Source organism: Pezoporus wallicus, unplaced genomic scaffold (assembly GCF_028554395.1).
Source record: "Pezoporus wallicus isolate ANWC-B61680 ecotype Strahan unplaced genomic scaffold, APGP_CSIRO_Pwel_v1 contig_10953, whole genome shotgun sequence".
Classification (NCBI taxonomy): domain Eukaryota; kingdom Metazoa; phylum Chordata; class Aves; order Psittaciformes; family Psittacidae; genus Pezoporus; species Pezoporus wallicus.
The window spans coordinates 362-25,934 of record NW_026640653.1 but is presented as its reverse complement, the minus strand read 5'-3'; the positions used below and the strand labels follow the sequence as shown (position 1 = coordinate 25,934).

Below are 25,573 nucleotides of genomic sequence, written 5' to 3'. Positions count from 1 at the left end.
TTATCATCGGTTGGCTGGTAGTGAGGTGATGTATTCTCTTCCCTTGTTATTTCCTTTATCATTATTATTATTGGTGGTAGCAGCAGTGATCTGTGTTATACCTTAGTTACTAAACTGCTCTTATCTCAACCTGTGGGAGTTGCATTCTTTTCGATTCTCCTCTCCGTCCCTCCGGGAGTAGGGGGAGGAAAAGAAGGGGGGGAGCGAGTGAACGAGTTACCTGACTGGGTTTAAACCATGACATTTTCAACACTGTCAGTCAGACAACACAGGTGTAGGCTCTCCTGAAGTCCTAAGCTTACAATAGACACAAAAATTTAACTGAGTCCCTGTACAAACTGTCAGAAAAAGGAGGCAGGAAGAAAGAAGTAAATTAAAGAGATAAGAAAGGCCTCAGCTATTAATTTGGAAGAGATTCTAATTTTCACAACAGATTAAAGTTTAGACCAACTAAAAGTAATAGTAACAAAAGACCCAACTGATGTTCTCATTCACACACACTATTCTCTGTGGTTTCAGCACAATTACTCAGGGCAGAAGAGATACTAGAAGCTGGTTGAGTTTCATGGAAAACAGTTGAAAGACAAAATGAAAACAGCAGACAATTTTACTTGCAAGCAATCCTCCAAGTAACTGCGAACAGGTAACATCCTCAGCTTTAAGTTCCAGAATAACTGATGACTGATATTCTCCATGTGCACAATGGTATTGAAACAAAATGGAAAGAAAAAAAAAAAAAATCACCTTGCTAGCTGAAGAGATGACTCATAATCTTCTGTCTCCCACACTCGGTTTTCCAAACATGCACAATGCAGCTCCCTGATCTGTTATGCAGAAGGTGAAGAAAAGATAAAGTGTTTTACAAACAAAGTAATGTGAAACTCTTACAAGAAGCCTGTCAAAGCAATACATGATTCCTTTGGAGCTTGTTTTTGCAAAGATGCAGGAAGAATGCAAAAGAAATTAAAGCATTTAGTATCTTGGAATCTATGTGTTGCTATGCACCAGGTTTCAAACATCTAATATTCAGATTAAGATAACAGCAGAGAACAGAGAGGAACTCCAACCAAACACCACAGCTAAAACACATTTTTGTTTTCAAATACTAGGACAGTTTATGCTGATTTTGTAGTTAGGAACAAATTCCAGTAACAGTGTGTAATACATTGAGAACAAAGAGACAAATGAACATGCACAGAATAGATTGCTCTCCTAGTGGAAGAAGAAACTGCTTAGCATGAGAAGGTGGATTTAATGACATTAGGGCAATATGGCTATTAAGAGCCCTTATCACCATTCCCCTACTATCATTTTATTCTGTACAGAAGGTTGCTAAAACTCAGTCTCTCCAAGTGATTTTGACTAGTGAGCTAATAAGTGGCAGAAGAGTGCACACTGTCTGCAGTGCATACAGATAATTCCAGATGTGGGAACCATCCATGTGTGCATTCTATTGCTGATCTGCACATCTGCCTCTTCCTGGAAACTCGTTCCTTTTGATTGACAAGGTATCACCCATGCCACTAAAGACATCACATGCTGTTGCCCTCTGCCCACAGCAAGAAAGCATCTGTCTCCATTTTAAGCAGGGAGCAAAGCAGCAGAATAGTAAGCAAAGAGAAAGAAAATATACTTATTCAGATGCCATACAAACAAACAAACAAAACATATTTCAGTGAAATGGAATAACAGTACATCACCTGCTTGCCCAAAGGATACTTTGGAAGAGAACATGTGAAAACATGAAGACATCTCAGAACTGAAACATAATTTTCATGGTAAACATGCAAGTCCTCCAGCAACTTCTGTGTTGTTTCCTACAGTGACAAAATAATTGCTTTGTAAGTCATTCTGACATACAGTTATTTAAAACTCTCAGTAAGACTACAAATAACTCTGAAGATTTGACATTGTGGTGTGCTATGATTTAAAGCACTAGTGTTAAATTAAGACCACTATGCAAAAAAGCTGTATTTCAACAGTTCACTGCAGTCACATTGCATGTTGTTAAATCTCTTTCTTCCTCCACCTCGCTTGAGATTTTTCATTGATTAGCATTATCATTTTACAATTTTCAACTATATTTCACTTTAGATTTGGCATGTCATCTAGCAAAAAGGAGACTGTACACTATATCTTTAGCAGGCAATGAGAAAGTATATAGTGACTTTTACTCAAATCCTTACTTGCAGTTTTATACTACAAATGCATTTAAAATTTTATTTCTTATATTGGAGGTGGCTGCTGTTTTTATTAGTTAGGTATATGTAAAATGACCAGTTCACAGAAAATAAATATGCAGTTGCTGTTCCTTTGTGCTCTTAATTTGACTTCCATTTATTCATAAAGAACTGGAAGGAAAAAGAAATCATGCATTCAGAAAAAGAAATTATTAACTGTTGCTACTGAATTTACTAGATGGTGTCTCATTATCACCAGCCTCCCATAGAAGCATATGCAACGCTTCTGAAAATTTCTGGTAGCTGTATTAAAGTACTTTGGGCTCATTCCATTTAAGTTTGTGAATCAGATCTTCTCTCATCTGTCCTTAGTCAGATAAAATAGGGAAAAAAAAACAACAGAATTTGTTTTTTCCTTTTATCTTTGGGTTTTCCAACAGGATTCTCTGCATACTTCATTGCCATTTTGCTCAAGTCTGAGAAAACTATTCCAAATGGAAAGGGAAAAACAAAACAAGCCACTGAAGTTCTGTACAGTTAAACTGAAACAAAGAGTATCAAAGATTTTTAAAAAAAAAGCAAAACTTTATCTGCAGACAATATGAGGAAGTATGAACATGTAAAGATTAAGTATCCTACTTCAAAGACTGAAAGTAACAGACAGTGCTGCACACAGCTTTCTGATGTTACAATAAGTTTGAGATTATTAAGAACATTAAAGACATTTCTCCCCACAGAGTTTTATCTATTAAAATTTGAGTGTCACTGATACAACAATTGTTTAAATGACTTCTAAGATCTTAAGGGAGATGCTCACAAGTTTGTATTTTAATTCTAAGCAGGATCATTAAAAAGAACATATCCCCACTGCAAAAAAAAAGCTGAGAAAAGAAAACAAGTTCTTTTTAATGGTGCTACATCAGTCTTATTCCCCCAAACTCAGAGCATTACAGCATCTATCAGAGCATCAGAGCACCTATTAGAGCAGCTATATTTCCTCATCTTGTTTCCCAGATCAAGTTTGAAAACATGTCATTATTAGAAGACTATGCATTATGATTTTGATAAATATAGCTTGCCACATTTACAGAACTTCAAATTAAATTTGCCATGAAAACTTTCGGAGTTGTAAGTAATCAGGATGTATAATTGCTTTTTAAACCAATTATTCTAAATAGGTGGAACTCTACCCATAATTATTAAACAAAAAGTGGCAACAACATGGAATATAAACTGCAGCTGACAAAGAGTATTGCAGGTTTAGGTGCTAAGCTTGAAAGACAAGTTCACCTGGTCCTGAACATGAACAGTCACCACAGTGACTTTGAAAGCATTTCAAAGCTTAGAATGATACTGTAGATTACTACGATATACAGAATAACCAGCACCTCATTAATACAGCCTTGTGGGCCTTGTGTCCCCAAGCAGACTACATTGCCAGCTTGGCAGTACAGTGATAGTCCTAACCCTGCTGCAGAGTTTAGAACAAGTGTCTTCAATTAAAATTTGTCAGAAGCAGCATATGCACATAAGCAAAAAAATTCTGGCTTCCTTCCCAAACTCACAGGGTGAGGCTTGTGATATAAGGGGTATATATTATTAAACATATAAAGTTTAATACACACGAAGTTTAAGCTGATAAGTATTAAACTTTCAAAGTAGCAGCACATTACATGGTCTTTAAACTTGAAACAGAGTCTCAGCTGCCCATTCCCACTCCTTCCCTCCTGTTATTTCAACAGAAGTGAAATAATTCTGCAGAAACAACCCAGCAAAAACATTCTTATGTCTTGTCATTTTTTCTGGTCGGGTTACTTCAACTGGGTTGTTTCTCTAATGACATTAACTACACAGCCACATGAGGAATTCTGCTGGCATAGTTCAGGTGTGAATAAACAGCAAGTGAGCTGTAGCTTAATCTATTTTTGCCACTGAAGACTAAGGATCAAAAAATCATGTATAAATCATGTCTAGCCATGACGAGTTGCAAACTGCACTGCAGTTGCAAACTTGTGCGCTACCAACCCCTCTTCCAGCCATTACCGTTGCTCTTCACACTTGAAAAGTCCTTGCAAACTAGGAAGCTCTGCTAGGATAAATTAATTGCTTTATCTCTGGTAATACTATTTGCCTGACAGGTTAGCTGTACTTGAGATGAAGAGTTAGGAGAAATCCTTTACCCTGAGCAATGCTTCTGGGAGGGGTTCAGCTGGTGAAAATAACCAGCAGAGCTTTGTTGGTGAACTCCAGAAGGTCTCACAATAGCAGTAACCTGACTTCAATCACTTGATAAACCTTCAGATAAACAAGTAACATAAATTAAAGTTTTAATCCTGTATGACATCTAGTATGAAAATGTGCCTCAGGACCCAGACTGCCCCACTGAGATCAATTAGAAACTACACAGAGGGTATGGAGGATTAAGAGTTTATGAAATAACCTCCAAGATTACTTACTCATTCTTCAAACACTTCACTGACTTTCCAAGAAAGTCAATCTGAGTAAGCATTAAAATACCAGGCCATAAATAAGCTTATAAGCTTCTTTTTAAGCAGTTATATTTCTAGACACAGCTAAAAGTTGATGTAAGAAAAGCTGTGCAGTTTTGTGTAACAGTATACGTGGCAGCCCTAGAGATTTGGAATTCTGACCTCCCAGTCCCAATTCTCTGTTACTGGACATGAAGCACAGTATGTACTGTACAAAAGATATTACACAGAACTATACATCTTAGTCGTGTATTTTATTACACTCCACAAAGTAATACATTGGGAAAGTTGTTTGTGCTTTCCAAAGACATTCTTGAAATTTTACCTTTACGAAGCTGTCTGCTGTGAGCAGTGCAATCTGTTTCTCTGCTTCTTGCCTTTCTACGTATCTGATGGCAAGAAAAAAACAAGAACATAAAAAATATAATGTAAAGTATGATTAAAGATTACAGGGTTAAAAATTTCAGATAGTTTATGCTGCTCTAAGGATATCTTTGGAAAGATTCAAAAAGGGACAGTCAAATCCAGCAAGTTGAAAGGCCACTCCAAAACCCTAGAGATCATGCTCCAAGCCAGCTTAACAAGTTCAAAAGTGATTTATGGTTATTTGTCATAATAGCTTGTTTCTGCATTAAGAAAAATGGGGGAGTGGGGGGAAGTTCAAGTGATTACACATCACAGAAGATGAACTCTGAAGACCAGAAGATGAAGGCTTTATGAAAATATTTAGAACTGACCTCTTTCTGATCTATTTCCCTTTGCAATAGAAACACATGCACAAATGATCTAGTTTTCACAGAGCTTCATTTACATATTCACAGAATCACAGAACAGAACAGCTAGGGTTGGAAAGGACCTTAAGATCATCTAGTTCCAACCCCCCTGACATGGGCAGGGACACCTCACACTAAATCATCTCACCCAAGGCTTCATCTAACCTGGCCTTGAATACTCCCAGACATGGAGCAATCACACCCTCCCTGGGCAACCCATTCCAGTGCCTCACCACCCTAACAGGAAAGAATTTCCTTCTTATATCCAATCTAAACTTCCCCTGTTTAAGTTTTAACCCGTTACCCCTTGTCCTGTCACTACAGTCTCTAATGAAGAGTCCCTCTCCAGCATCCCTATAGGCCCCCTTCAGATACTGGAAGGCTGCTAGGAGGTCTCCACACAGCCTTCTCTTCTCCAGGCTGAACAGCCCCAACTTCCTCAGCCTGTGTTCATATGGGAGGTGCTCCAGTCCCCTGACCATCCTCGTGGCCCTCCTCTGGACTTGTTCCAACAGTTCCATGTCCTTTTTATGTTGAGGACATCAGAACTGCACACAATACTCCAGGTGAGGTCTCACGAGAGCAGAGCAGAGGGGCAGGATCACCTCCTCCGACCTGCTGGTCACGCTCCTTTTGATGCAGCCCAGGACACAGTTGGCTTTCTGGGCTGCAAGCGCACACTGAAGCCTGCCCATGTTCATTTTCTCATCAACCAACACCCCCAAGTCCTTCTCTGCAGGGCTGCTCTGAATCTCTTCTCTGCCCAACCTGTAGCTGTGCCTGGGATTGCTCCGACCCAGGTGTAGGACCTTGCACTTGGCATGGTTAAACTTCATGAGGTTGGCATCAGCCCACCTCACAAGCATGTTGAGGTCCCTCTGGATGGCATTTCTTCCCTCCAGGGTATCAACTGAACCACACAGCTTGGTGTCATCGGCAACCTGGCTGAGGGCGCACTCAATCCCACTGTCCATGTCAGCAACAAAGATGTTAAACAAGACCGGTCCCAACACTGATCCCTGAGGGACACCACTCGTTACTGGTCTCCAGCTGGACATTGAGCCATTGACCACAACTCTTTGTGTGCGGCCATCCAGCCAGTTCTTTATCCACTGAGTGGTCCATCATTGATGTCTCTCCAATTTAGAGACAAGGATGTCGTGTGGGACAGTGTCAAACTCTTCGCAGAAGTCCAGGTAGATGACATCAACTGCTCTACCCCTGTCCATCAGTTCTGTAGGCCCATCACAGAAGGCCACCAAATTGGTCAGGCAGGATTTCCCCTTAGTGAAGCCATGCTGGCTGTCACCAAGCACCTTGTTGTTTTTCATGTGCCTTAGCATGCCTTCCAGGAGAATCTGCTCCAAGATTTTGCCAGGCACAGAGGTGACACTGACTGGTCTGTAATTCTCCAGGTCATCCATTTTCCTCTTCTTCAAAATGTGGGTTATATTTCCCTTTTTCCAGTCATTGGGAACTTCACCTGACTGCCATTATTTTTCAAATATGATGGCCAGTGGCTTCGCAGCTTCATTCACCAGCTCCTTCAGGACCCACGGATGGATCTCATCAGGACCCATCAACTCGTGCACGTTCAGATTTTTAAGACGGTCTCGAACCAGATCCTCTCCTACAGTGGGTGCAAGGTCTTCATTCTCACAGTCCCTGCATCTGCCTTCCAAGACTTGGGTGGTTTGGTCAGAGCCTTTGCCAGTGAAGACCGAGGCAAAGAAGTCATTCAGAACCTCAGCCTTCTCCAAATCCTGTGCAGCCAGCTCTCCCGAGAGCTTCCTGAGGGGGCCTACGCTCTCCCTAGTCAGTTTTTTATTTGTTATGTACCTGTAGAATCCCTTCCTGTTATCCTTAACATCCCTAGCCAAGTTTAATTCTAACTGAGCCTTAGCTTTCCTAACCTGGTCCCTAGCTTCCCGGACAACATCCCTGTACTCTTCCCAGGCCACCTGTCCTTGCTTCCACTTATTATAAGCCTCTCTTTTCAATTGAATTTTCCTCAGGAGCTCCTTATCCATCCAAGGAGGTCTCCTGGGCCTCCTGCTGCACTTCCTTCTAGTTGGGATGCAACACTCCTGAGCTTGTAGCAGGTGATCCTTGAATGTCAATCAAGAGTCTTGGGCCCCCCTGCCCTCTAGGGCTGTATCCCATGGAACTTTACTAAGCAGGTTCCTGAAGAGGCCAAAGTCTGCTCTTTTGAAGTCCAGGGCAGTGATCTTGCTGCACACTCTTCTCACTGTCCTGAGGATCTCAAATTCGAGCATCTCGTGATCGCTGCACCCAAGGCTGCCCTGGAGCATCACATTTCCAATGAGCCCTTCCCTGTTGGTGAGCATGAGGTCAAGCATGGCACCTCTCCTTGTCGGCTCCTCTATTACTTACAGAAGGAAGTTGTCTTCCACACAATTGAGGAACCTCCTGGATTGCTTGTGCCGGGCTGTACCGTCCTTCCAACAGATGTCAGGGTGGTTGAAGTCACCCATGAGAACAAGGGCCTGTGAGTGTGAGGCTTTCCTATCTGTCTATGGAGTGCTTCATCCACAGGTTCTTCTTGATCAGGCAGCCTGTAGCAGATCCCCACAGTAATGTCTCCCATCGCTATTTTCCCTTTAACCCTGAGCCACAAACTCTCTGTGAACTGCTCACCTGTCCCCAGACAGAGTTCCATACTCTCCAGCCTGTCCCTAACATAAAGGGCAACTCCCCCTCCCCACCTGCCGGGCCTGTCTTTTCTAAAGAGCCTGTAACCTTCCATTCCAACACTCCAGTCATAGAAGCCATCCCACCATGTTTCTGTGATGCCTGTTTTATCATAGGCATATGATATTCCTTTCATTTTCACATGATATTTCATTTCATATCATTTCATATGATATTTCATGTGATGTTTCATTTTCATATGATATTCCTTTCATTTTTTAAAAAAGCTGACTACAAGATTGTCCAAAATTTATTTAGCCTTTTACCTTCTAAAAGAGGGCAGTCTTCGAATGTTTTCACACTGATCATGTGATAAAGAATTTACTCTCTTCTTAGCATCTGCCAGTTGGCAACATAGTACACTAAGTGGCTGGGAATAGAAATGTTCAACAATACAGAGCTGAAAGACAAAGCAAGAAACAGTGAAGTTAATAAAACTCATCCTCCCTGCTATATCTACCTTTTAATGCTTTCTTATTACTACAGTGCATATACTACAATGGTCGTAATAGTATTCCTTCAAAAAAGAATTCATTAAAGTTGATAAATATTCTGTAAGTCACTACAGGACACATCAATCACTTCTTAATAGTCACATAATTACCTTTTCTGCTGTATGCACTATTCATTTTCAATACCTCATCCTTCCCTTCTCTTACATGATGATAACTATTGCTTGTCAAATATTTTCTATTCATTTCTGTGAACTACTGCATTCTTCAGGTTATATATTCAGCTCCAATGCTCACAAATAACAAAGAGTATATTTAGAGATATGAAAAGCAACTACTGTACAGAAGCAAACTTACTGCATGTCCTAATTTCAATTTCTGTTTCATGTACCATTTCAAATACACTGCTAAGCTCTTCCTGTGCATACACACAAATGCACTTCATCACTGATTTCAGCTGTACTAAAAGTAGCATCAGGGCCTTGCAGGATAGTAGCGTGTACACCACACATCTATTCTTAAAAACAAAACAAAACTCCAATCAGACTACCTCACTAAAAACTTCTAAAACATAAAAACTGTCAACGAGAAAAGACACTTCCTGTCATAAAACTTAACATCACTGCTAGACATAGCGAGATGATGGTGGTTCCTTGTACCTATCACTTAGGAAATCTGATCCAAAATTGCTTCATCCTTGAATACTTTTAAGGTACAAGGACACAAACATACCCTGTCAGAGACGGGACCTGTATTTTCTTATCAGGCCAACATGGACTCACTAAAACCTGGTGCCTCATTAAAATAAGAGGAGTTGAAACCTATCAAAGGCCAGGCAGGTCTGTCTGCAGGAAAAGGTGCTAGAGCCAGGATATTTCTCTTGGCTATGTGTAATCACTGAATCTTAGATATCAAACAATCTGAAACACTCTAAAGGTATACAACAGTAAAAGGGCATGTTTTACTAACAGGTTCACACATGGAACCAGGCAAGAAAGAAACAATTTCACAATCCTGCATTAGAACAGATTACAGGGACTACAAATTCTTTGCAGAACTCTTGTCAATGATCCACAAAGGCCTGAAAGAGACTCAGACACAGAGATACATCTGGAGATGAAGATCTATATAAGCCAGTAAATTCTTATTACCATTGCCTACCTGAAATCCTTTGATAAAATTCCAGACAGAAAAATCATGGTACAAGAATATGTTGATGAGAACCTGCAGAACTTTCTCACCCAGTTTAAAGGGAAACCGGGATGTCAGAAGCAGCTAAGGGAGACAAAAAGGAGAAGTAGCTACAACAGAAATTCTTTCCTGAATTCGACTCGTCAAAATTTACATACACAATTTGATACAACTCTTACTATGTGTCAGCATTCAACTAAACGAGATACTAAATAAATACACTAACTTCTAAAAACAATTCTTCTACTAACATATCCATGCAAAGACTGATGATTTTCAGTATATTATTTCATCACATTTTCGTAAATACCTTTTGCTAACATGCAACACTTGAAGTTAGTTTTGCTTAACGTTATTCTTGTCTTTATTTTTAAAATTACAAACAGAAGAGAGGCTGCTTTAACCACCAGGGAGACCACTATTTTCAGCATGTGTAACAGGGATCTTGGAACTCCTGCACAAAGTGGCATACCAAGAATCATACAGGCACAGCATCTACATGGTTTCATCATTTGGAAAACTGCTAATTTCTGACAAGCAGCAAAATTCAGGCTGAACTATATTTTTCTATGTTTAAAGTTATGTTTTTATGGAACAAAATAAAGCTCAAGTCCAAGTACTGACTTAATGAAGAGGTGGGAATGTCAGTGTGTAATTGCCCAAGCACGCATGGGCAGATGTCAGTGCAAATGAAAGGCAAAAGCAGATATATGAGTGTGTCTCAATGTGAGAAAGAAGATATCAATATTAAGCCTACTTTGCAACTATGAGTAGAAATATCCAAAATCCACAGCTCTCAGGAACAGATTGCATTTCAAAAGCTTCAGACAAACCTAAAGGCCACACGTATTATACTGTGTTTGAATAAACAAACACTCCTATTCAGAAAGGGAATTACCTTGTCAATTATAGTAGACAGGTGCTCCTTACAGGAAAGGGACTGGAAAAGCTCTATGCACAGCAGAGAGGAAACAGAATGAGGAAGTAAGCTGTGGATAATCATTGGAGATGTAGCGATTCCAAAAATCAGTACTAGAGGTAATTCACGGATATGTTGACTACATCATGGGGAAAAGGAGAAAAATCAATAGTTACATTATAGAAAATTATGAAACAAATGTATTATGCTCCTACTACAGCACTAAGCTAAGATGCAGAAATGGGTAAATGAAAAGATTTGTTGCCAGTAAACGAAAAGGGTTTTGATGTAGAGTAAAATGAAAAAGAATGGAAGCTATTTAAAGTCCAAAAGCAGAAAAGGAAATTAAATCATATTTTAGGATTCAAATTTCAGGAAATGGCATAAAAAGCATCTTTCCAGTTAGAGTATCGTACTGCTCCTATCTGCCCCCGAAGTTATATTCAGACAACTCAATCTTTTTTTTTTCCCAAAGAAATAAAGTAGACATAAACCAGCTAACAGTCTCCAGAAAATGTACAGACTTTGCACCATTTAATACATGGAAAATAAATATGAAACACTTCTAATGTTCTGTGTTCTCATTAGACTTAAAAAATAAAGAATTCCAACTTCTTCAGATTAAATCTTATTGATTCAATCAATTTAACCATGCCAAGTGCAAGGTCCTACACCTGGGTCGGAGCAATCCCAGGCACAGCCACAGGTTGGGCAGAGAAGAGATTCAGAGCAGGACTTGGGGGGGTTCGTTGATGAGAAAATGAACATGGACTGGCAGTGTGCACTTGCAGCCCAGAAAGCCAACCATATCCTGGGCTGCATCAAAAGGAGCGTGACCAGCAGGTCGAAGGAGGTGATCCTGCCCCTCTACTCTGCTCTTGTGAGACCTCACCTGGAGTATTGTTCTGGTGCCCTCAACATAAATAGGACATGGAACTGTTGGAACAAGTCCAGAGAAGGGCCACGGGGATGATCAGGGGACTGGAGCACCTCCTGTATGAAGACAGGCTGAGGAAGTTGGGGCTGTTCAGCCTGGAAAAGAGAAGGCTGCATGGAGACCTCATAGCAGCCTTCCAGTATCTGAAGGGGGCCTATAGGGATGCTGGAGAGGGACTCTTCATTAGAGACTGTAATGACAGGACAAGGGGTAACTGGTTAAAACTTAAACAGGGGAAGTTTAGGTTGGATATAAGAAGGAAATTCTTTCCTGTTAGGGTGGTGAGGCACTGGAATGGGTTGCCCAGGGAGGTTGTGAATGCTCCATCCCTGGCAGTGCTCAAGACCAGGTTGGACGAGGCCTTGGGGCGATATGATTTAGCGTAAGGTGTCCCTGCCCATGTCAGGGGGGTTGGAACTAGATGATCTTAAGGTCCTTTCCAACCCTAACGATTCTACGATTCTATGATTCTATAATCTTCCTCTTCAGATTTTTTTTTAGTATATGCTTTGAGAACTGATAACCAGGATTGAATTCCTTGTATTCCTTGTGAACAGCATCAAATTATTTAAAATGCAGTGCTTTAAGTATTATGTAATCATCATTTTCCCCTTTTTTTTTTTAAAAATCAGGGTTAAGGAGATACAAATTCTGTTATCTTAAATATCTTCTAGGCTAAAATTGTCAATTTATTCTGGTTTTTTTTTTCTTTTCACCACAGCAACTTTTTGACCCTGGTGTTTTAATTGTCATCCCACAGTTATTTCATTTCTAGAACTCCACAGAAGTCATTGCTAGGGACTTAAACATAAAACAGATAAACTTCATCTATTACTGTCCACTGTTGATAACCTAAGAATATTGGCAAGAAATTGAATCTTGTGATGAGCCAATCAGAAGAACCTCTCCCATTCACCCAACTTCACCCTTTATTAAACACATTTCAAACTGAAATGGAGAGAATAAATCCAACCTCTACCATTACTCAGAAGCCTGTTTTCAATGTATTATGCAACTCTGCCAAGCTTCTATTTTACCCATCTTCTGTTTACTATAATCAAGACAATATTTAGTTATAAGCTCATTTGAATCCTCTACACCTTTCCTTCTGAAGGGACACACAACCAATTAAAAAAGTGTATTTGCAAATAGTAGACAGATACACTTGAACAGCACTTCACCTACATTCCATATATTCAGTTATTTATCCTTGACACAAAAATCAAAACAAACACAACACATAATGATTACAACCTCATTCCCCTCTGTTTTACCCCCTAATTATTTCCAGATTATTGTGCATTTCTGATTTTACTTCTTCAAATGTTCCCTAGAGAGCCCATCTGCCAGATCTGAAGTAGAAAAATGGGGTTTTTTGTGGGTCTCTCAGCAAGAGAAATTGCCTAACCTTATCGAGAGGTAACGTAAGGCGTGCATGCTGCAGCTTCATTGTACAACTGCAGCCACAATTTTGCTGCACCTGTCATTTCAAGCTGGGGACTGAATGTAAGATGCTCTTTTTGGAGAATAGCATGGGTTTCGGTTAGAATGCATGAGATTATATTAAGGAAGACATGTTAAGGATGGACAGAAGCACAGGAGCACCTGAAGTAGTCAGCTACCCATTACAGACACTGGCTGACACAAAAATTCTCTGGGTAAGTTTTATATCCTCCCATTAGTAAGCTAGTGACCTTTAAACAGCATTAAATCAGTAGTCATACAACTGTAAAAGTCTACAGAAGAAAGATCTGGGCATCTTGAAAAATTAGTTTTGCAATCACTAATTCTATAACAACTAGTATCAACAAATACTCTTATGTAAAGACTTAAATCAGCCACCCAATATCTCAACCCAGCCCTTTGGCACACTGCTTCAGAGTCCCAGGTTAGCCTTAGGATAACTTATCCCCAAAACTTAACAAATAGGTTTCTGCAAAATCACTGCAGCAAAGATGCAGCATCAATATTTGATTCCAATTCTCCACTGGCCTCACTGTTATACTTCAGAACAGCTGCAAATAGAAAATGGGTAAAAGAGTGGAAGAACTAAACTTCAGCTCACATTACCTGCTGATGCCTATGAAGTCTTGAAGTACTTTTGTAGTGAAACTTTCCATGTCTTTGAATATAACTACAACTGGAGGAGACTGTTGGTGTTTTGAAGAGGAAGTTCTTTTTTTGCTCACAGTTTCAGAATCTGTTTTCTTTAAAGCCATTTGTTATGCGTTAATAAATAAGACAATAAAATAAAAAGACTAAATCACATCTACAATATTACAATGTCTGAAAGTGACATGAGGTAACCTTTTGCTACAGCTGCTATTTATTATTAACATCTAGAATTGCAATTTTTCTTCCTTCTATTTGACACAGCATGAAGTACAAAGCATAAACAAATCTTAAAATCTCACATAACAACAAAGACAAGAATAGCTCTGTGGGACAGAACTGATGAAATTCATACATTGCATACATGAGACATTGCTTATTTCTTATCTCTTTATCCAGTAATAAAAATGTGGTCACTAAACTTTTGTTTAAACACACTGCTTGTGAAGAAGTCATCATAAAATCAGTTTTAACTTCATGACAGAAGCAAAACTTTAAATTTCATTAGCTATATTAAACATAAAGATGCAAAAACATTTTGAAAGTTACTTTCTCACTGACTGTCAATGTAGTGTGGGCTGCAGGTGACAGAATGGGACATTATCACTAATAGGGTGCCTTTACCCTGGATGGCTGTTCTTGTATAAAGTGTTGTTTTAATAAAAAAAAATCTCGGCACTCCTTGGAGAAAAGCACTCCTGGAATGAAGTTGATACTGCATGTTAAACTTCTAGTTCCCAATTAAACCCCAAAACATACCTTTGTTACACTCTCATACCAGTCGACAACAGATTTCATTGAACAACGTATTCTATTCTGGGAAACCTGCACATAGTCCTCATCTTCCAATGACACCACATCAGTAGAGCAGTTCATCACCTGCCCCATCAGCTTCTGCATCAGATTTTTTATGCCTTCACATTTTTAGACACATAGTAAAGACATTTGGTTATTCAACTCATACTCTAAAATATCACTCCGTTATCCCTTATTATTTGTTCACTTTTCTGATTATGTGCCTTCTTTATCCAGAATGCACACCTCATGCTACAGAAAGCTTGAAAATATTCATGATACACATGCTAATGCAATAAAAATTATGCTATTAATTTGCCTAGATAGCAACAATTTGGGTCAAGATGTTGGCCCTACACCTTTCCTGAACTCCAGCCACATGCCATTGGAGTGACCTAAAAAAAAACACTAAAACAGTACAGCCAATCCATGGATTTGGGGATGCTGCTGGAAGTGATTCTGGTCTTTTTACTTAAAAATTTAAAAAAAGAACAAGGAGAGTGGGACAAAATTTTATTCTACCCATTCCCCACTTTAATAACATGACTGTAAGCATTTAAAATGTGGAATGCATACATACACTATTCAATTAAACAAGAGAAAAGTCATCCTACAACATCAATGTGCAAAGGACTAAGCGGCATGCTCTTGACGTTTATGCTGCAACTGAGCAGTATTTCAATCTTCACTGTTTTAAAGAGAACTGGACACCTCTTAAAATACAGTAGTAGGAATTACTGCTATGTTAACATAGGATTGAGCAAATCTTTAGAAAGTCTCCAAGATCCCTCTCACTGTGAGGGTGGTGAGACACTGGCTCAGGTTGCCCAGAGAACGTGTGGCTGCTCCATCCCTGGCAGTGTTCAACGTCAGGTTGGACGGAGCCTTGGGCAACCTGGTCTAGTGTGAGGCATCCCTGCCCATGGGAACAGGTTGGAACTAGATCTTGAAGTCCTTTCCAACCCAAACCATTCTGTGATTTTAAGATTATTCTTACATTTGGGTGCACAAGCTAGAATTTCTAGCTACTTGTTAGCTTATTCAGAAGAAGCAGCAAAGCTATTGCAGTACTTACCTGGGCAATCTTTGGCTTCCAGCAAGGCTATATAAGGAGTAATATTTTGAAGGGCTTCTGAGAGATTTCTAAAAGTCAAATCATGATCTGTAACATTTACACCTAGAAAAAGAAAAAATTTTAAGGGCGTTTTTTCCTTTGATTTGTGACCACCATAATTTAATAATAAACTGAACAGCAGACAAAACCCAGAAGATACTTCAAATATTTAAAGAAGGAATGAAAAGCACTGCATCATCTATGATGAAAGATGAAAAACTAGCACAAGATTAGACACACATGTTAATACTACCTGATTACAATGAACAGGGAACCTCTGCAAAAACCCCTCACAGTCTAGAGGGGTGTGGGGGGGTGGTGTTTGGTTGGTTGGGTGTTTTTAAAAAACATTTCTCAGGGGTACAAACATGCAAGAAGCAGGATTGGGTTTCTATCTTCCCTGCTACTCATACCCTCAAAAGCCATCCACAGTCATCTAAGGCCTGTGGACCAGAAAAAAAAGTTCACCTTCTGTAAAAGAACAACACTGCATGCACCTGAGACCTGGATCTTCACATGGCTTATGTAAGGAGGAAAATATTAATATCCTTAGTCAATAACAACAAAAAAAGCCCCTCCAGAAGGCAATTCACAGCTTCTTCTACAGAGCAGGAACTTCTCACTTTCTACTGCCCACAAAAGTAGACTACCTTTCACACTTTGTTAGTGCCCACACAGTAAACTTGAAGCACAGGCCTGATTTTAGGTTCCCTAAAATGATCCACTGAAAATGCACTCAGGTTGCCTTGAACCAGGTTCAGGAATGCAGTTACAACCCTTTGAAAGAAGAGGGTGGGGGGAGAAGAAAAGCACCAAACAAACAATTCCAAACTTCACCAACTTCAGTAATATGATCTTCCACTATTTTCTTAACCTTCTTCTCCTTTTCCAAGATAATGACACTGCTCTCCTACAGGTAAAGATGCACTGCAAGAACATGTATCAGAAATACAGAAGCTATGTAATTAAACCGTTAGTCAACACTAAGTGTGTTTGTAGTAGAAACAGGAACAAAATCAAACCATACCCAGATCCTCAGGAAAAAAATCCCTCTAAATCACTAGCAGCGGCCTACGACAAACCTTTAGGGAAGATGCTAACGTACTATGCATATGCTATTATGCACAAAAGGGGAAAGAGGTCTTATCCTGCTTCCTTCTCCTAGCCCAGCCTCTTCTGTTCACATTTCTTATGCCTATATTGCTCACAACAATTGCTAGAAGTACCACTGTATTTTTCCTTGATCTTTGTGACAGCTTTAAGTATTATGTACACAACAAAATATACCTTAAAAAATTACCTAAGACAAGAGCTGCAGTGGGGATTTCTCTGGACTTCATCCGACAAGTCCAGTCTGTTGTCTTTCCTTGGAACTCAGAATGAGATCGCCTCAAAAAACTTACTAGGTTATCAAGTAACTGCTTATTCAAGTCTTCCTGTATTTGCTGTAAACAAACACAAGAGAGATTTTATTTATGAAGATGCGGAAACACCAGAGTATCTTCCTGTTCCTACCTGTCCTGGGTTCAGCAGTAGCAGTCATTTTTCTCCTTCTTGGTAGCTGGTGCAGTGCAGTGTTTTGACTTTCGGCTCGGGAACAGAGCTCATAACAAGGATGTTTTGGTTTGGCCAAGGACTTTGTGAGCCTCACGCTCTGCCAGGGAGGAGGGGAAGCCAGGAGGAAGCAAAGATAGGACACCTGACCCAAGCTAGCCAAAGAGGTATTCCATACCACAGCACGTCATGCCCAGGATGTAACTGGGAGTTAGCCGGAAGGGCTAGAGGATGGCAGGGCTGGAGGAGGTATCGGTCGGTGCTTGGTCAGGCTGGGGGGGGGTGCGAGTTATCTATCGGCTGGTGCTGAGGTGTTGTATTCTCTTCCCTTGTTATTTCCTTTATCATTATTATTATTGGTGGTAGCAGTAGTGATTTGTGTTATACCTTAGTTACTAAACTGTTCTTATCTCAACCCGTGGGAGTTGCATTCTTTTTGATTCTCCTTCCCATCCCTCCAGGAGAAGGGGGAGGCCAAAAAAGGGGGAGGAGTGAGAGAGCAACTGCTTGATTTGTGGCTGACTTTGTTTAAACCATGACACTACCCCTTCCCTGCATAATTTTTAATCCTCAAAACTCCAGGGTAAAGTTTTAAGTAACACTAAGTTTTCCTGTGAACTATAAACATGTTAATTTATTCACTGTGTGGCAAACACAGCCATTTCCAATCTTGGAACTTCTGGTCAAATGCCTCAACTTGGAAAGCAAATGAGCTTAACTGTGTTGTCACTCCACAAGCTTCAAAGGAGGAAAAAAACCAACATCTGACAAAGTGTAAGTGACAGAGGAGGAATGAAACAATATAATTAGTTTATGGAAGAATGTTCATGAAAATTGCTATTATTGTCTTTTGGCTTACAAAACTTTTTTTTTGAGAGATTTACATGAGAGCAAACATTCAGTCTCTCCAAATCTAATTCAGGATCAAAGGAGAAAAAACAAAAGAAAAGAAAAAAGAAAGTACTAAGTATGTTTTATAGGGAAAAATACATAACTGCTACATTTGCTACACTGTCTTTTGCCCTTCAGGATAATTTTCATATGAGAATAAGTATACATAGGAATATATAGAAAGGTGAGAGAAAACAGGGAAAGATAAAACTTTTAAAAGCAGACACAGTGGCAGAATTATGTATTTCTTGAATTATGTATGTGCCTTTGAAAATCCGTCTCTAATCCAAGGTATTCCTTCTGCTAGAACACAAAAAAGCATCCCTGTACTCTCAAGTTCAGCATATCAATATATAGTCTAGAACACAGACGTTAAAAACTGGATTAAACCCCTGCCCCCAGTAAAATCATCAAGGAAGTGACATACACAGCAGTGAACCTGAATTTAAACTAAGTAGCAAAGGCCATTCCTAGCAGCATTGATGAGACAGCTATCAAAGGAGTTAAGGGGACATCTCCAGGAGACTGCACATGATGCCTGCTCAAAAACTTGAGCTCCATTTCCATTATACAGAGGAGTTCCTCTTGCTCTCCTGATAAAACTGTACACAAAGTATTCTTAGTCTTTTCACCCTCTGCTTATTATAAAATATTCTTCTAGCTATTCTGATGTTGATTGTGCACCTCTGAGCTCCCACATGGTAAATTCTATGGCAACTCAGAAGAAACTGCAACATGGCACTTTAAAAAGAAGAATTTACACCATCAGGTTTATAACAGCATCTTAACACCTCCTGTATTACCACACCTCCTCTGAGCTGCTTCTTTGAAAGTCATCAGACCTTGAGCTTCTTCTGATCATTACTGCACATGTTTTCACTAAGCTGTCCTAAACAATAACCTGAATCCTTACTAAGCATGGTTACATTATATATTATTTCTTCCAACGCACACTTGTGAAGACAGAATTCAGGCTGCCACAGCACTACATATTTACGAAGTTTTCTTAAAATCCACCACCGGTCTTTTCTCACCAAAACAAACTTGCTACTGGCACTACTTTGGTAGTGTTGCAGAAAGCATGCCAGGCAGCACTGCATCTCAAGGGACCAGCTCATTTACTTGGACGACACTGTTTACTCTGGCAAAGTCATAATGAAAGTTCAGTTCCTGCTGCTACACTAGGTTTGGTTAACATTATCTATTGTGTGGTCTGAAAACCATTATTGGCACATTAGAGCTAAAATTACCCTATTATAAGCGCTATACTTAGGCTTTTGTTTCTAACCAGAATCGAGGTAGACTGGCAATTGGAATTCCTCACCATATAGGAAAGGAATGTTTGTGAAAGCCTCTGATGAGATGCATCACAATAAGAACATTTGCAAGACCATTGGTGGCAGCAAGGGTCAAAACTGGTTTACCTTGCAATACTGAAAACAGGAAAGGTCCAAAATCCACCTTCCAAAAAATTAAGGACAGTTTCTGCAGTACTTTTGCCAACTTTTCATGTTGTGAGAAGCCTGAAAGAATGTCACAAGCAGATGACGGTGCTGCTACAATCACAGTACAGTTTTATGATGGACATACAAAGGTCAAGAGTGTTCCACAACAAAGTGCCTGCAGGTGAAATCCTCTTCACTCTTCAACACCTCAAGTAGATATCAAAGACTGGGAAAACACCAGCACAAGCACATGGTCTGCCAATAAGTTGTCACATAACAGTGCCCTGGCAAAAACTTCATAGAACGTCCTCTAAATTCCCTTAGCACACTACCAGAACCCCTAGAATAAAAGTCCAAACCAGCAAGCCATCTGCTTCCCAAGTATTCTGCCACAGCTCAGGCTTACTACACCAGTTTGAAAGTTTATAAGAAAGAAAATCGTGACTGGATAAAGCTCCCACCTACCTGGTCTGACCTCACAGATGATGCTGTTATGAGCAGGAGTTCAGACTAGAGACTTTCAACCTGAATTATCACATTATTTTAGATGCAAGAACAATCATCAGCCCCAAGTTTGCCAACAGCAGGATAAAAAGATGGCAATTCAAAACTTGAGAGAAAAAAATATCAGATACCCCCGCAGCTGGATAAAGAAAATTCTACGTATAGCAGGCAATCTGCCTTTGGGCAAATCAAACTCTAAGGCAAAGCCCCTATCAATTTGTCAATGTAGGCTGAACTGTCTTCCATCAGGAGGAGGAATAGCAGAATAAAGTATCTGTCAAACTCCTAGCAGCCTCAGAGAAAACAAGGGTAGGAGATTTAGAACAAGAAAGAACAATGATTTTCCAGAGGGCAATGACTCTGTGCTTCTGACTGATTAAGGGATTCCACTATGATGGGCTGTGCCTGCTGCTCTGGAAAATATCCTTGCAGTGCACTAGGGAAAAAATCCCAACACTTCTCCAGCCTGAAAATCCTGTAGCCACTGTTGGTAGTGTAGAAGCATTATCTCAAAAGCCTTGACAACACTGTGCCAAAGAAAGATCCAAGGAAAGGTCTTCCAGAAGTAGCTACAGAATGCCATCTTCCCTGTAGTCCACTTTGTAGTTGACAAGGAAGTTTCTGGTGCAGCTGTCAACATTACTGGCAATGCTGGCAGCTCACCTGTCAAGCTGAAGCGTTGCCAGGAATTTACCCAATATGCCTTCACAAACTTCTGTTCATTCTCTATAAGCAGCTTTGTACAGCCTGGCTAGTTATGGTTTGAAAAGGGTGCTGACTAGTCAAAGGGAGCTGGATCATGGAATAGCAGGAACAGAATTAAAGGAATTTATGAGTTTAGCCCAAGGGTCCAGGTTTTAAGCTACATCCAGCTGGCTTTACTTTATATCCCAAAACAAACTTTGGAAAAAAAAAAAAATTCTCATAGTGTCTAGAGCCCAACAGCAGGCAAAGGAATATGGAATACTTGCCCAGAATCCTTGACACTGAATAGAGGAGGAAATCCCTGCTGTACGGAAGCAACTACTCATACCATAATGCAAGCCAGCTGGCTATAGGGACACAACAGCAGCATGCCATCTAACACACAACACTTAGGAGGACGCAGTTCAGTACGAAATTAACTCCGATCCCCATCAGATAACCCCACTGACACTATCTGAACTAATTCAATAGACTATACTTGCAGCTGTGTCATTCAGTATTTGACATGGGTGCAACTCTAAGTCGCATAAATCCACTGTGAATTCTAGGCTGCTATGACCTCTGTAACACTGAGCTCAAGAGCAGCCTAAAATCCTCAGAGGGCTGGCAAGCATGTAACTGAATTGAAGGTAGAGAACAGCAGTATGCCAGGAATTAATAAAAAGGACTATTAGAAGAAGTAGTTTGAAGCATTAAAAGCATGTAGTTCTGTGGCTAAAGGTAATGTTTAATTGATGGATTTATTATCACTCTTTTATATTCTGGACAGCAATTTCAGCCTCAGTCAGTACTTCTGGGCCTTTTACTGCTTTAGCTAATCACCCTTTTAAGTGTGTAAAAAAACATCTCTAGAAGCAAAGCAAAGAAGCATTATTAGAAATGAAAAACCCCACTTTAGTATGTGGTATAACACTCACCTCTGTTTCCAATTTGATCTGATTCCATAACGACTGACAAGTATCAAACCGCAACTCACTATCCTCCGAATCAGTTTTTCCTTCTCTGAAATGGACAGCTAGAAAGAGAAAGCAAAGGCAAGCACAAATGAGGTTATTGAAACAAAACATTTTTTGCTAACAAGAAAATGAAGCATCTGGCTGAAACAAGAACATCTTAAAATACATATATATCTGAGGGAGATAACGTTTCTCTTAACCAGTTAATTAACTGCTGGTATCTGACAGAATAAGTATGGGAACAAGCAGAATCTGTTACCCAGATATGCAAGCAAAAGGTAAACTGGCTTCCATCTCAAGTCCCACATGAGCTAAAGGCTAAATCAGAGCAAAGAGCCTTTATTATTAAAATAAAAATTAAAAATTAATCTTTCCCTTGCTTCAGAAAGTTTTGTGTGTCTCTTTCACCTATTAAATATTGAGTCCTCCTTTACTATTACAGTCAGATATGAATCATAAAGGCTTGCAAGAATAGACACATGAAAACTCCTTCTGTTCCGCAGGGAAGATGCAGATAACACCAATACCTGAAAATAATACGCTATACTGGGAAAGGACTGTCAGCTTACATGAAATGTATTTATTTTTAAATACATTTAACTGACACAACTATGCCAACAAAACTTTTAAGCACAAACTAGGCCTACATTTCTGGCTCACCTCAAAATTGCATCTCACTTCTATACACACTCTTCATGGAAAAAAAAAAAAAAAAGGAGAATCAGACCCTTTTTGCTAAAACAGTGTCTTGGCACATTTTCTGAATACATCTGGCTTCCCAGGTGCTGCTCTGCCTCACAGATGTGAGTACAGAAATTCTCCACCAGCTTCCAACCAAGGAGAAACAACCGAGCTGGGAATAAAACTGAAGACTGAACGGAAACTTGCATAACTGAGTGAGCTTTTTCTTGACATTTTTCCTCCCATACTCACACAGTTTACGTTTCCCTTAAAAAAAAAAAAAAAAAAAAAAAAAAAAAAAAAGGAATGGCTTGCAACCATTCTTCTCCTCCCAGCATACATTTAGCAGGCCTGGGGTAGGTTTAAAGCCTCACTAATACCACGTGGAAGCACACAAAAAACTGAAGGCGAAGTAAAATAGCCTGTTAACTGTTGCTATGCAGCAACATTAAATATAACCATTACTTTTTCTAGGCATATGCATATAAAAAAATTAATTTGCTATCCACTACTGTCCATTTGGTGGCCATTCAATGAAGCATCAGTGTCAGACCGATCTCTAGGAAAGAACCAGTTGATGGGCATGTTCTGTCTCCCAAAGCATTAAAATCACCCCAAACAGCTCTGTAAATGAAGAACAAGAGGCACTTCTTACCCTCTGTTTTCATTGTCTCCCCTGACACCTCATTTGTATGCCTAAGGAAAAAATCACTTAAAATACATAACCCATTCTGATTACACAGGTCATAGGCTTTTCAGCTGAAGGAAATCACATTACAGGTAATATACCACATCCTACTGGTATATTAGGATCTTGGCAAATACATATATATTACCAAAACTCAAGCTATAGGTGCAAATGTGCACAGAAGGCCTTTCGTGAGGTGCAAGAGCACTATCAACCAGTGATGCTGTGAAGCTTCACAACCGAAACCTCACACTCAACAGGTTTGGGCTTCCAAACCTTTAATGATGCACATCAAAGCACTGATTATTTAGAACACCATTCTAACCAACTGCTGTGAGCAGCCAAACTAGTTCACCTCTGCCTTTCATTTAGGGCAGTTCAGTAAAATTTATTTTTCTATCTTAAAGCATTTGCTAACATGTTTAGCAGGATTTACCCAAGCATTGCTAACCTTGCAAAAATTAAAACATAATATCCAGTAAGGGGTAAAATTTCAATATGGTTTAAGTGCATAGGTCTTGGTTGTTGGTTTACTCATTTGCGATGACTTGGAATGACAGCCATTCTGTTTTCCTGACACTCATTTCCTGAGCTACAGATGTGCCAACTCTCACACAAAATAATTTTAGATTACTTTTAAAGCAGGTGGTACAATAAGTAATGAATGAGCCTGTGGTGATGTCCACAAAAATCTGGCCTTACGACTTTCCTCTCCACTTTTTTTATACAAATTGTCATACCTTTTGACAGCTCTGGTTATGCCAAAAGTTTAACCTGGGAATAAGAAAGGTAAGTTTCCTAACCAAATCTCTAACAGCAACTATTTAAGCAGCAGTATTTGTGGCTCCAATAAGAGTTAGTCCTGTTGTGGCTCCAATAAGAGTTAGTCCTGTTCAGTCTTCCTCAAATGACAAGAAACCTGTATATACTGCATATAGGCTGGAGAAAATATATGTAACAAATGCTAGTGGACAGAAGCCATGGAATCTTCACAAACAGCTTTTCTTTCTTTTCTCAAGAAACTGAAGCAAACGACCCAGCATATGATGAGATTTAAGAATGGGATATCATTTCTAACTCCCGTATCTTAAAGGTGGCTCATTCAGATAAACAATTTGCCAGTAAACAATTTACTGGTCATATGGAAAGGAGTTCTCTTGTTAAAAAAAGGTGCAGAGACAAAGACAGCTATTCAATCTTTATTGCTGAAGATAAAAAAAAAAAACACATTTACACTAGCCAACAGTTTCCTGGGGTTCCTCAGAAGAAATGAGTTTTCAGCAATATCGACATCAAGGAGCAACGAAAATCCTCAAGCAGCTATGACAGAACTCAATCAGATGTGGTGAACCTGGAAGCACAGAAATGAATATCAAAATGCACTGACCTGCTTTCTGAGACACCCTTCTCTTCTTGGGACTTGGTTTAAAAACAAAGCAGCCCTAGAGAATAGCAAAAAAAAATATCAACTTCAATATGAACACCAATCTGTCAGGCCACTTTATTCTCCTTTGATTTCAGTGCTCCATTAAACCAACAATTGGAACTGAACTACCAGCATCTTAAGGATATTGATTTGCATGTTGCCCCTTTATACTCCTGCTTCAAGCTGAAAACCCCATGGGAACAGTATCCCAGCTTATTTGGGAGGAACATTTTCATCTTCCCATTATGTTCTTCAATTCAACCATCAACTAGAACAGCAGCAGTCTTTAAATGTCTGATAACCTCCAACAGGTTTAGAATTAAGAGGAAATGATTCCCTGGGGACACATCAATAGAGTTTCCTCAGTACAATTTCAGTTAAAAACAACAACAACAACAACAAAAAAGGCAAGAGACCCAGATGCATAGAAAAGGTGATCTAGAATAATGCAGTGAGTATTAATAAGTCACTTACAGAAGCCAATGACGCACCCTAGCTACAGAGGACAAGGGCATCTCAACTTGAAAAAGTAAAGACGTTTAGAAGCAGAATGACAAACGGTTTGGAAAAGGTTCAGGCAAATAAAAACCTTGGCTCCAAGGAAGCCCTCCAGACAGAATTCATCTCCCAGCTGGATCTATCTCATCACAAAGGAGGAAGATATAAAGCACAAGAATCAAGCTTTTAATTCTGGGAAGATTTTTTTAATTTTCTTCTAGAAAATCTGAAATGTCTTTCCCCATCTTCTTAAAAATTCATCTCTTTTGAAGGGGTATAATGATTTCTTATGTATCAGAAAATATATGCATTCCCCAACTGTAGCTGTACACCAAGAGGGAATGAAACACACAAGTATTCTAGAGAGATAAACAGACTGACTGAGTCCTGTGTTTCTCAATCAAGATGCTTATACAAGCAACAACTGCAAAACTCAGCCTAGGATAGTTCAGTAACTGCATAATAATTGACCTAATGAAACTAAAACTCCAGAGGTATATTTAATTTTGATCACAGGCACTACTTTGTTGGGTGACTTTGAAGATGGTATT

The 25,573-nt window shown here is 39.6% G+C and overlaps 1 protein-coding gene across 4 annotated transcripts in view; it reads right to left on the bottom strand.

The window, feature by feature from the left end:
* The window catches only part of ORC3 (origin recognition complex subunit 3), a 41,849-nt gene extending 17,287 nt beyond the window's left edge, over window positions 1–24,562 (bottom strand). For 2 of the 4 annotated variants that reach the window (XM_057419982.1, XM_057419983.1), the window contains exons 1-12: window positions 24,486–24,540; window positions 21,691–21,788; window positions 16,975–17,119; window positions 15,636–15,737; window positions 14,525–14,679; window positions 13,724–13,860; window positions 10,696–10,855; window positions 9,768–9,881; window positions 8,421–8,554; window positions 4,995–5,058; window positions 1,701–1,817; window positions 745–824 (exon numbers count right to left, since the gene is read on the bottom strand). In XM_057419982.1, coding sequence (XP_057275965.1) covers window positions 745–824; window positions 1,701–1,817; window positions 4,995–5,058; window positions 8,421–8,554; window positions 9,768–9,881; window positions 10,696–10,855; window positions 13,724–13,860; window positions 14,525–14,679; window positions 15,636–15,737; window positions 16,975–17,014 — 1,103 coding nt within the window. In that variant the 5' untranslated portion in view covers window positions 17,015–17,119; window positions 21,691–21,788; window positions 24,486–24,540. Of the gene's footprint in view, window positions 1–744; window positions 825–1,700; window positions 1,818–4,994; window positions 5,059–8,420; window positions 8,555–9,767; window positions 9,882–10,695; window positions 10,856–13,723; window positions 13,861–14,524; window positions 14,680–15,635; window positions 15,738–16,974; window positions 17,120–21,690; window positions 21,789–24,485 lie in introns of all 4 variants that reach the window. The other 2 variants (XM_057419980.1, XM_057419981.1) reach the window with 2 other exon arrangements.
* Between the last annotated feature and the right edge of the window lie 1,011 nt (window positions 24,563–25,573).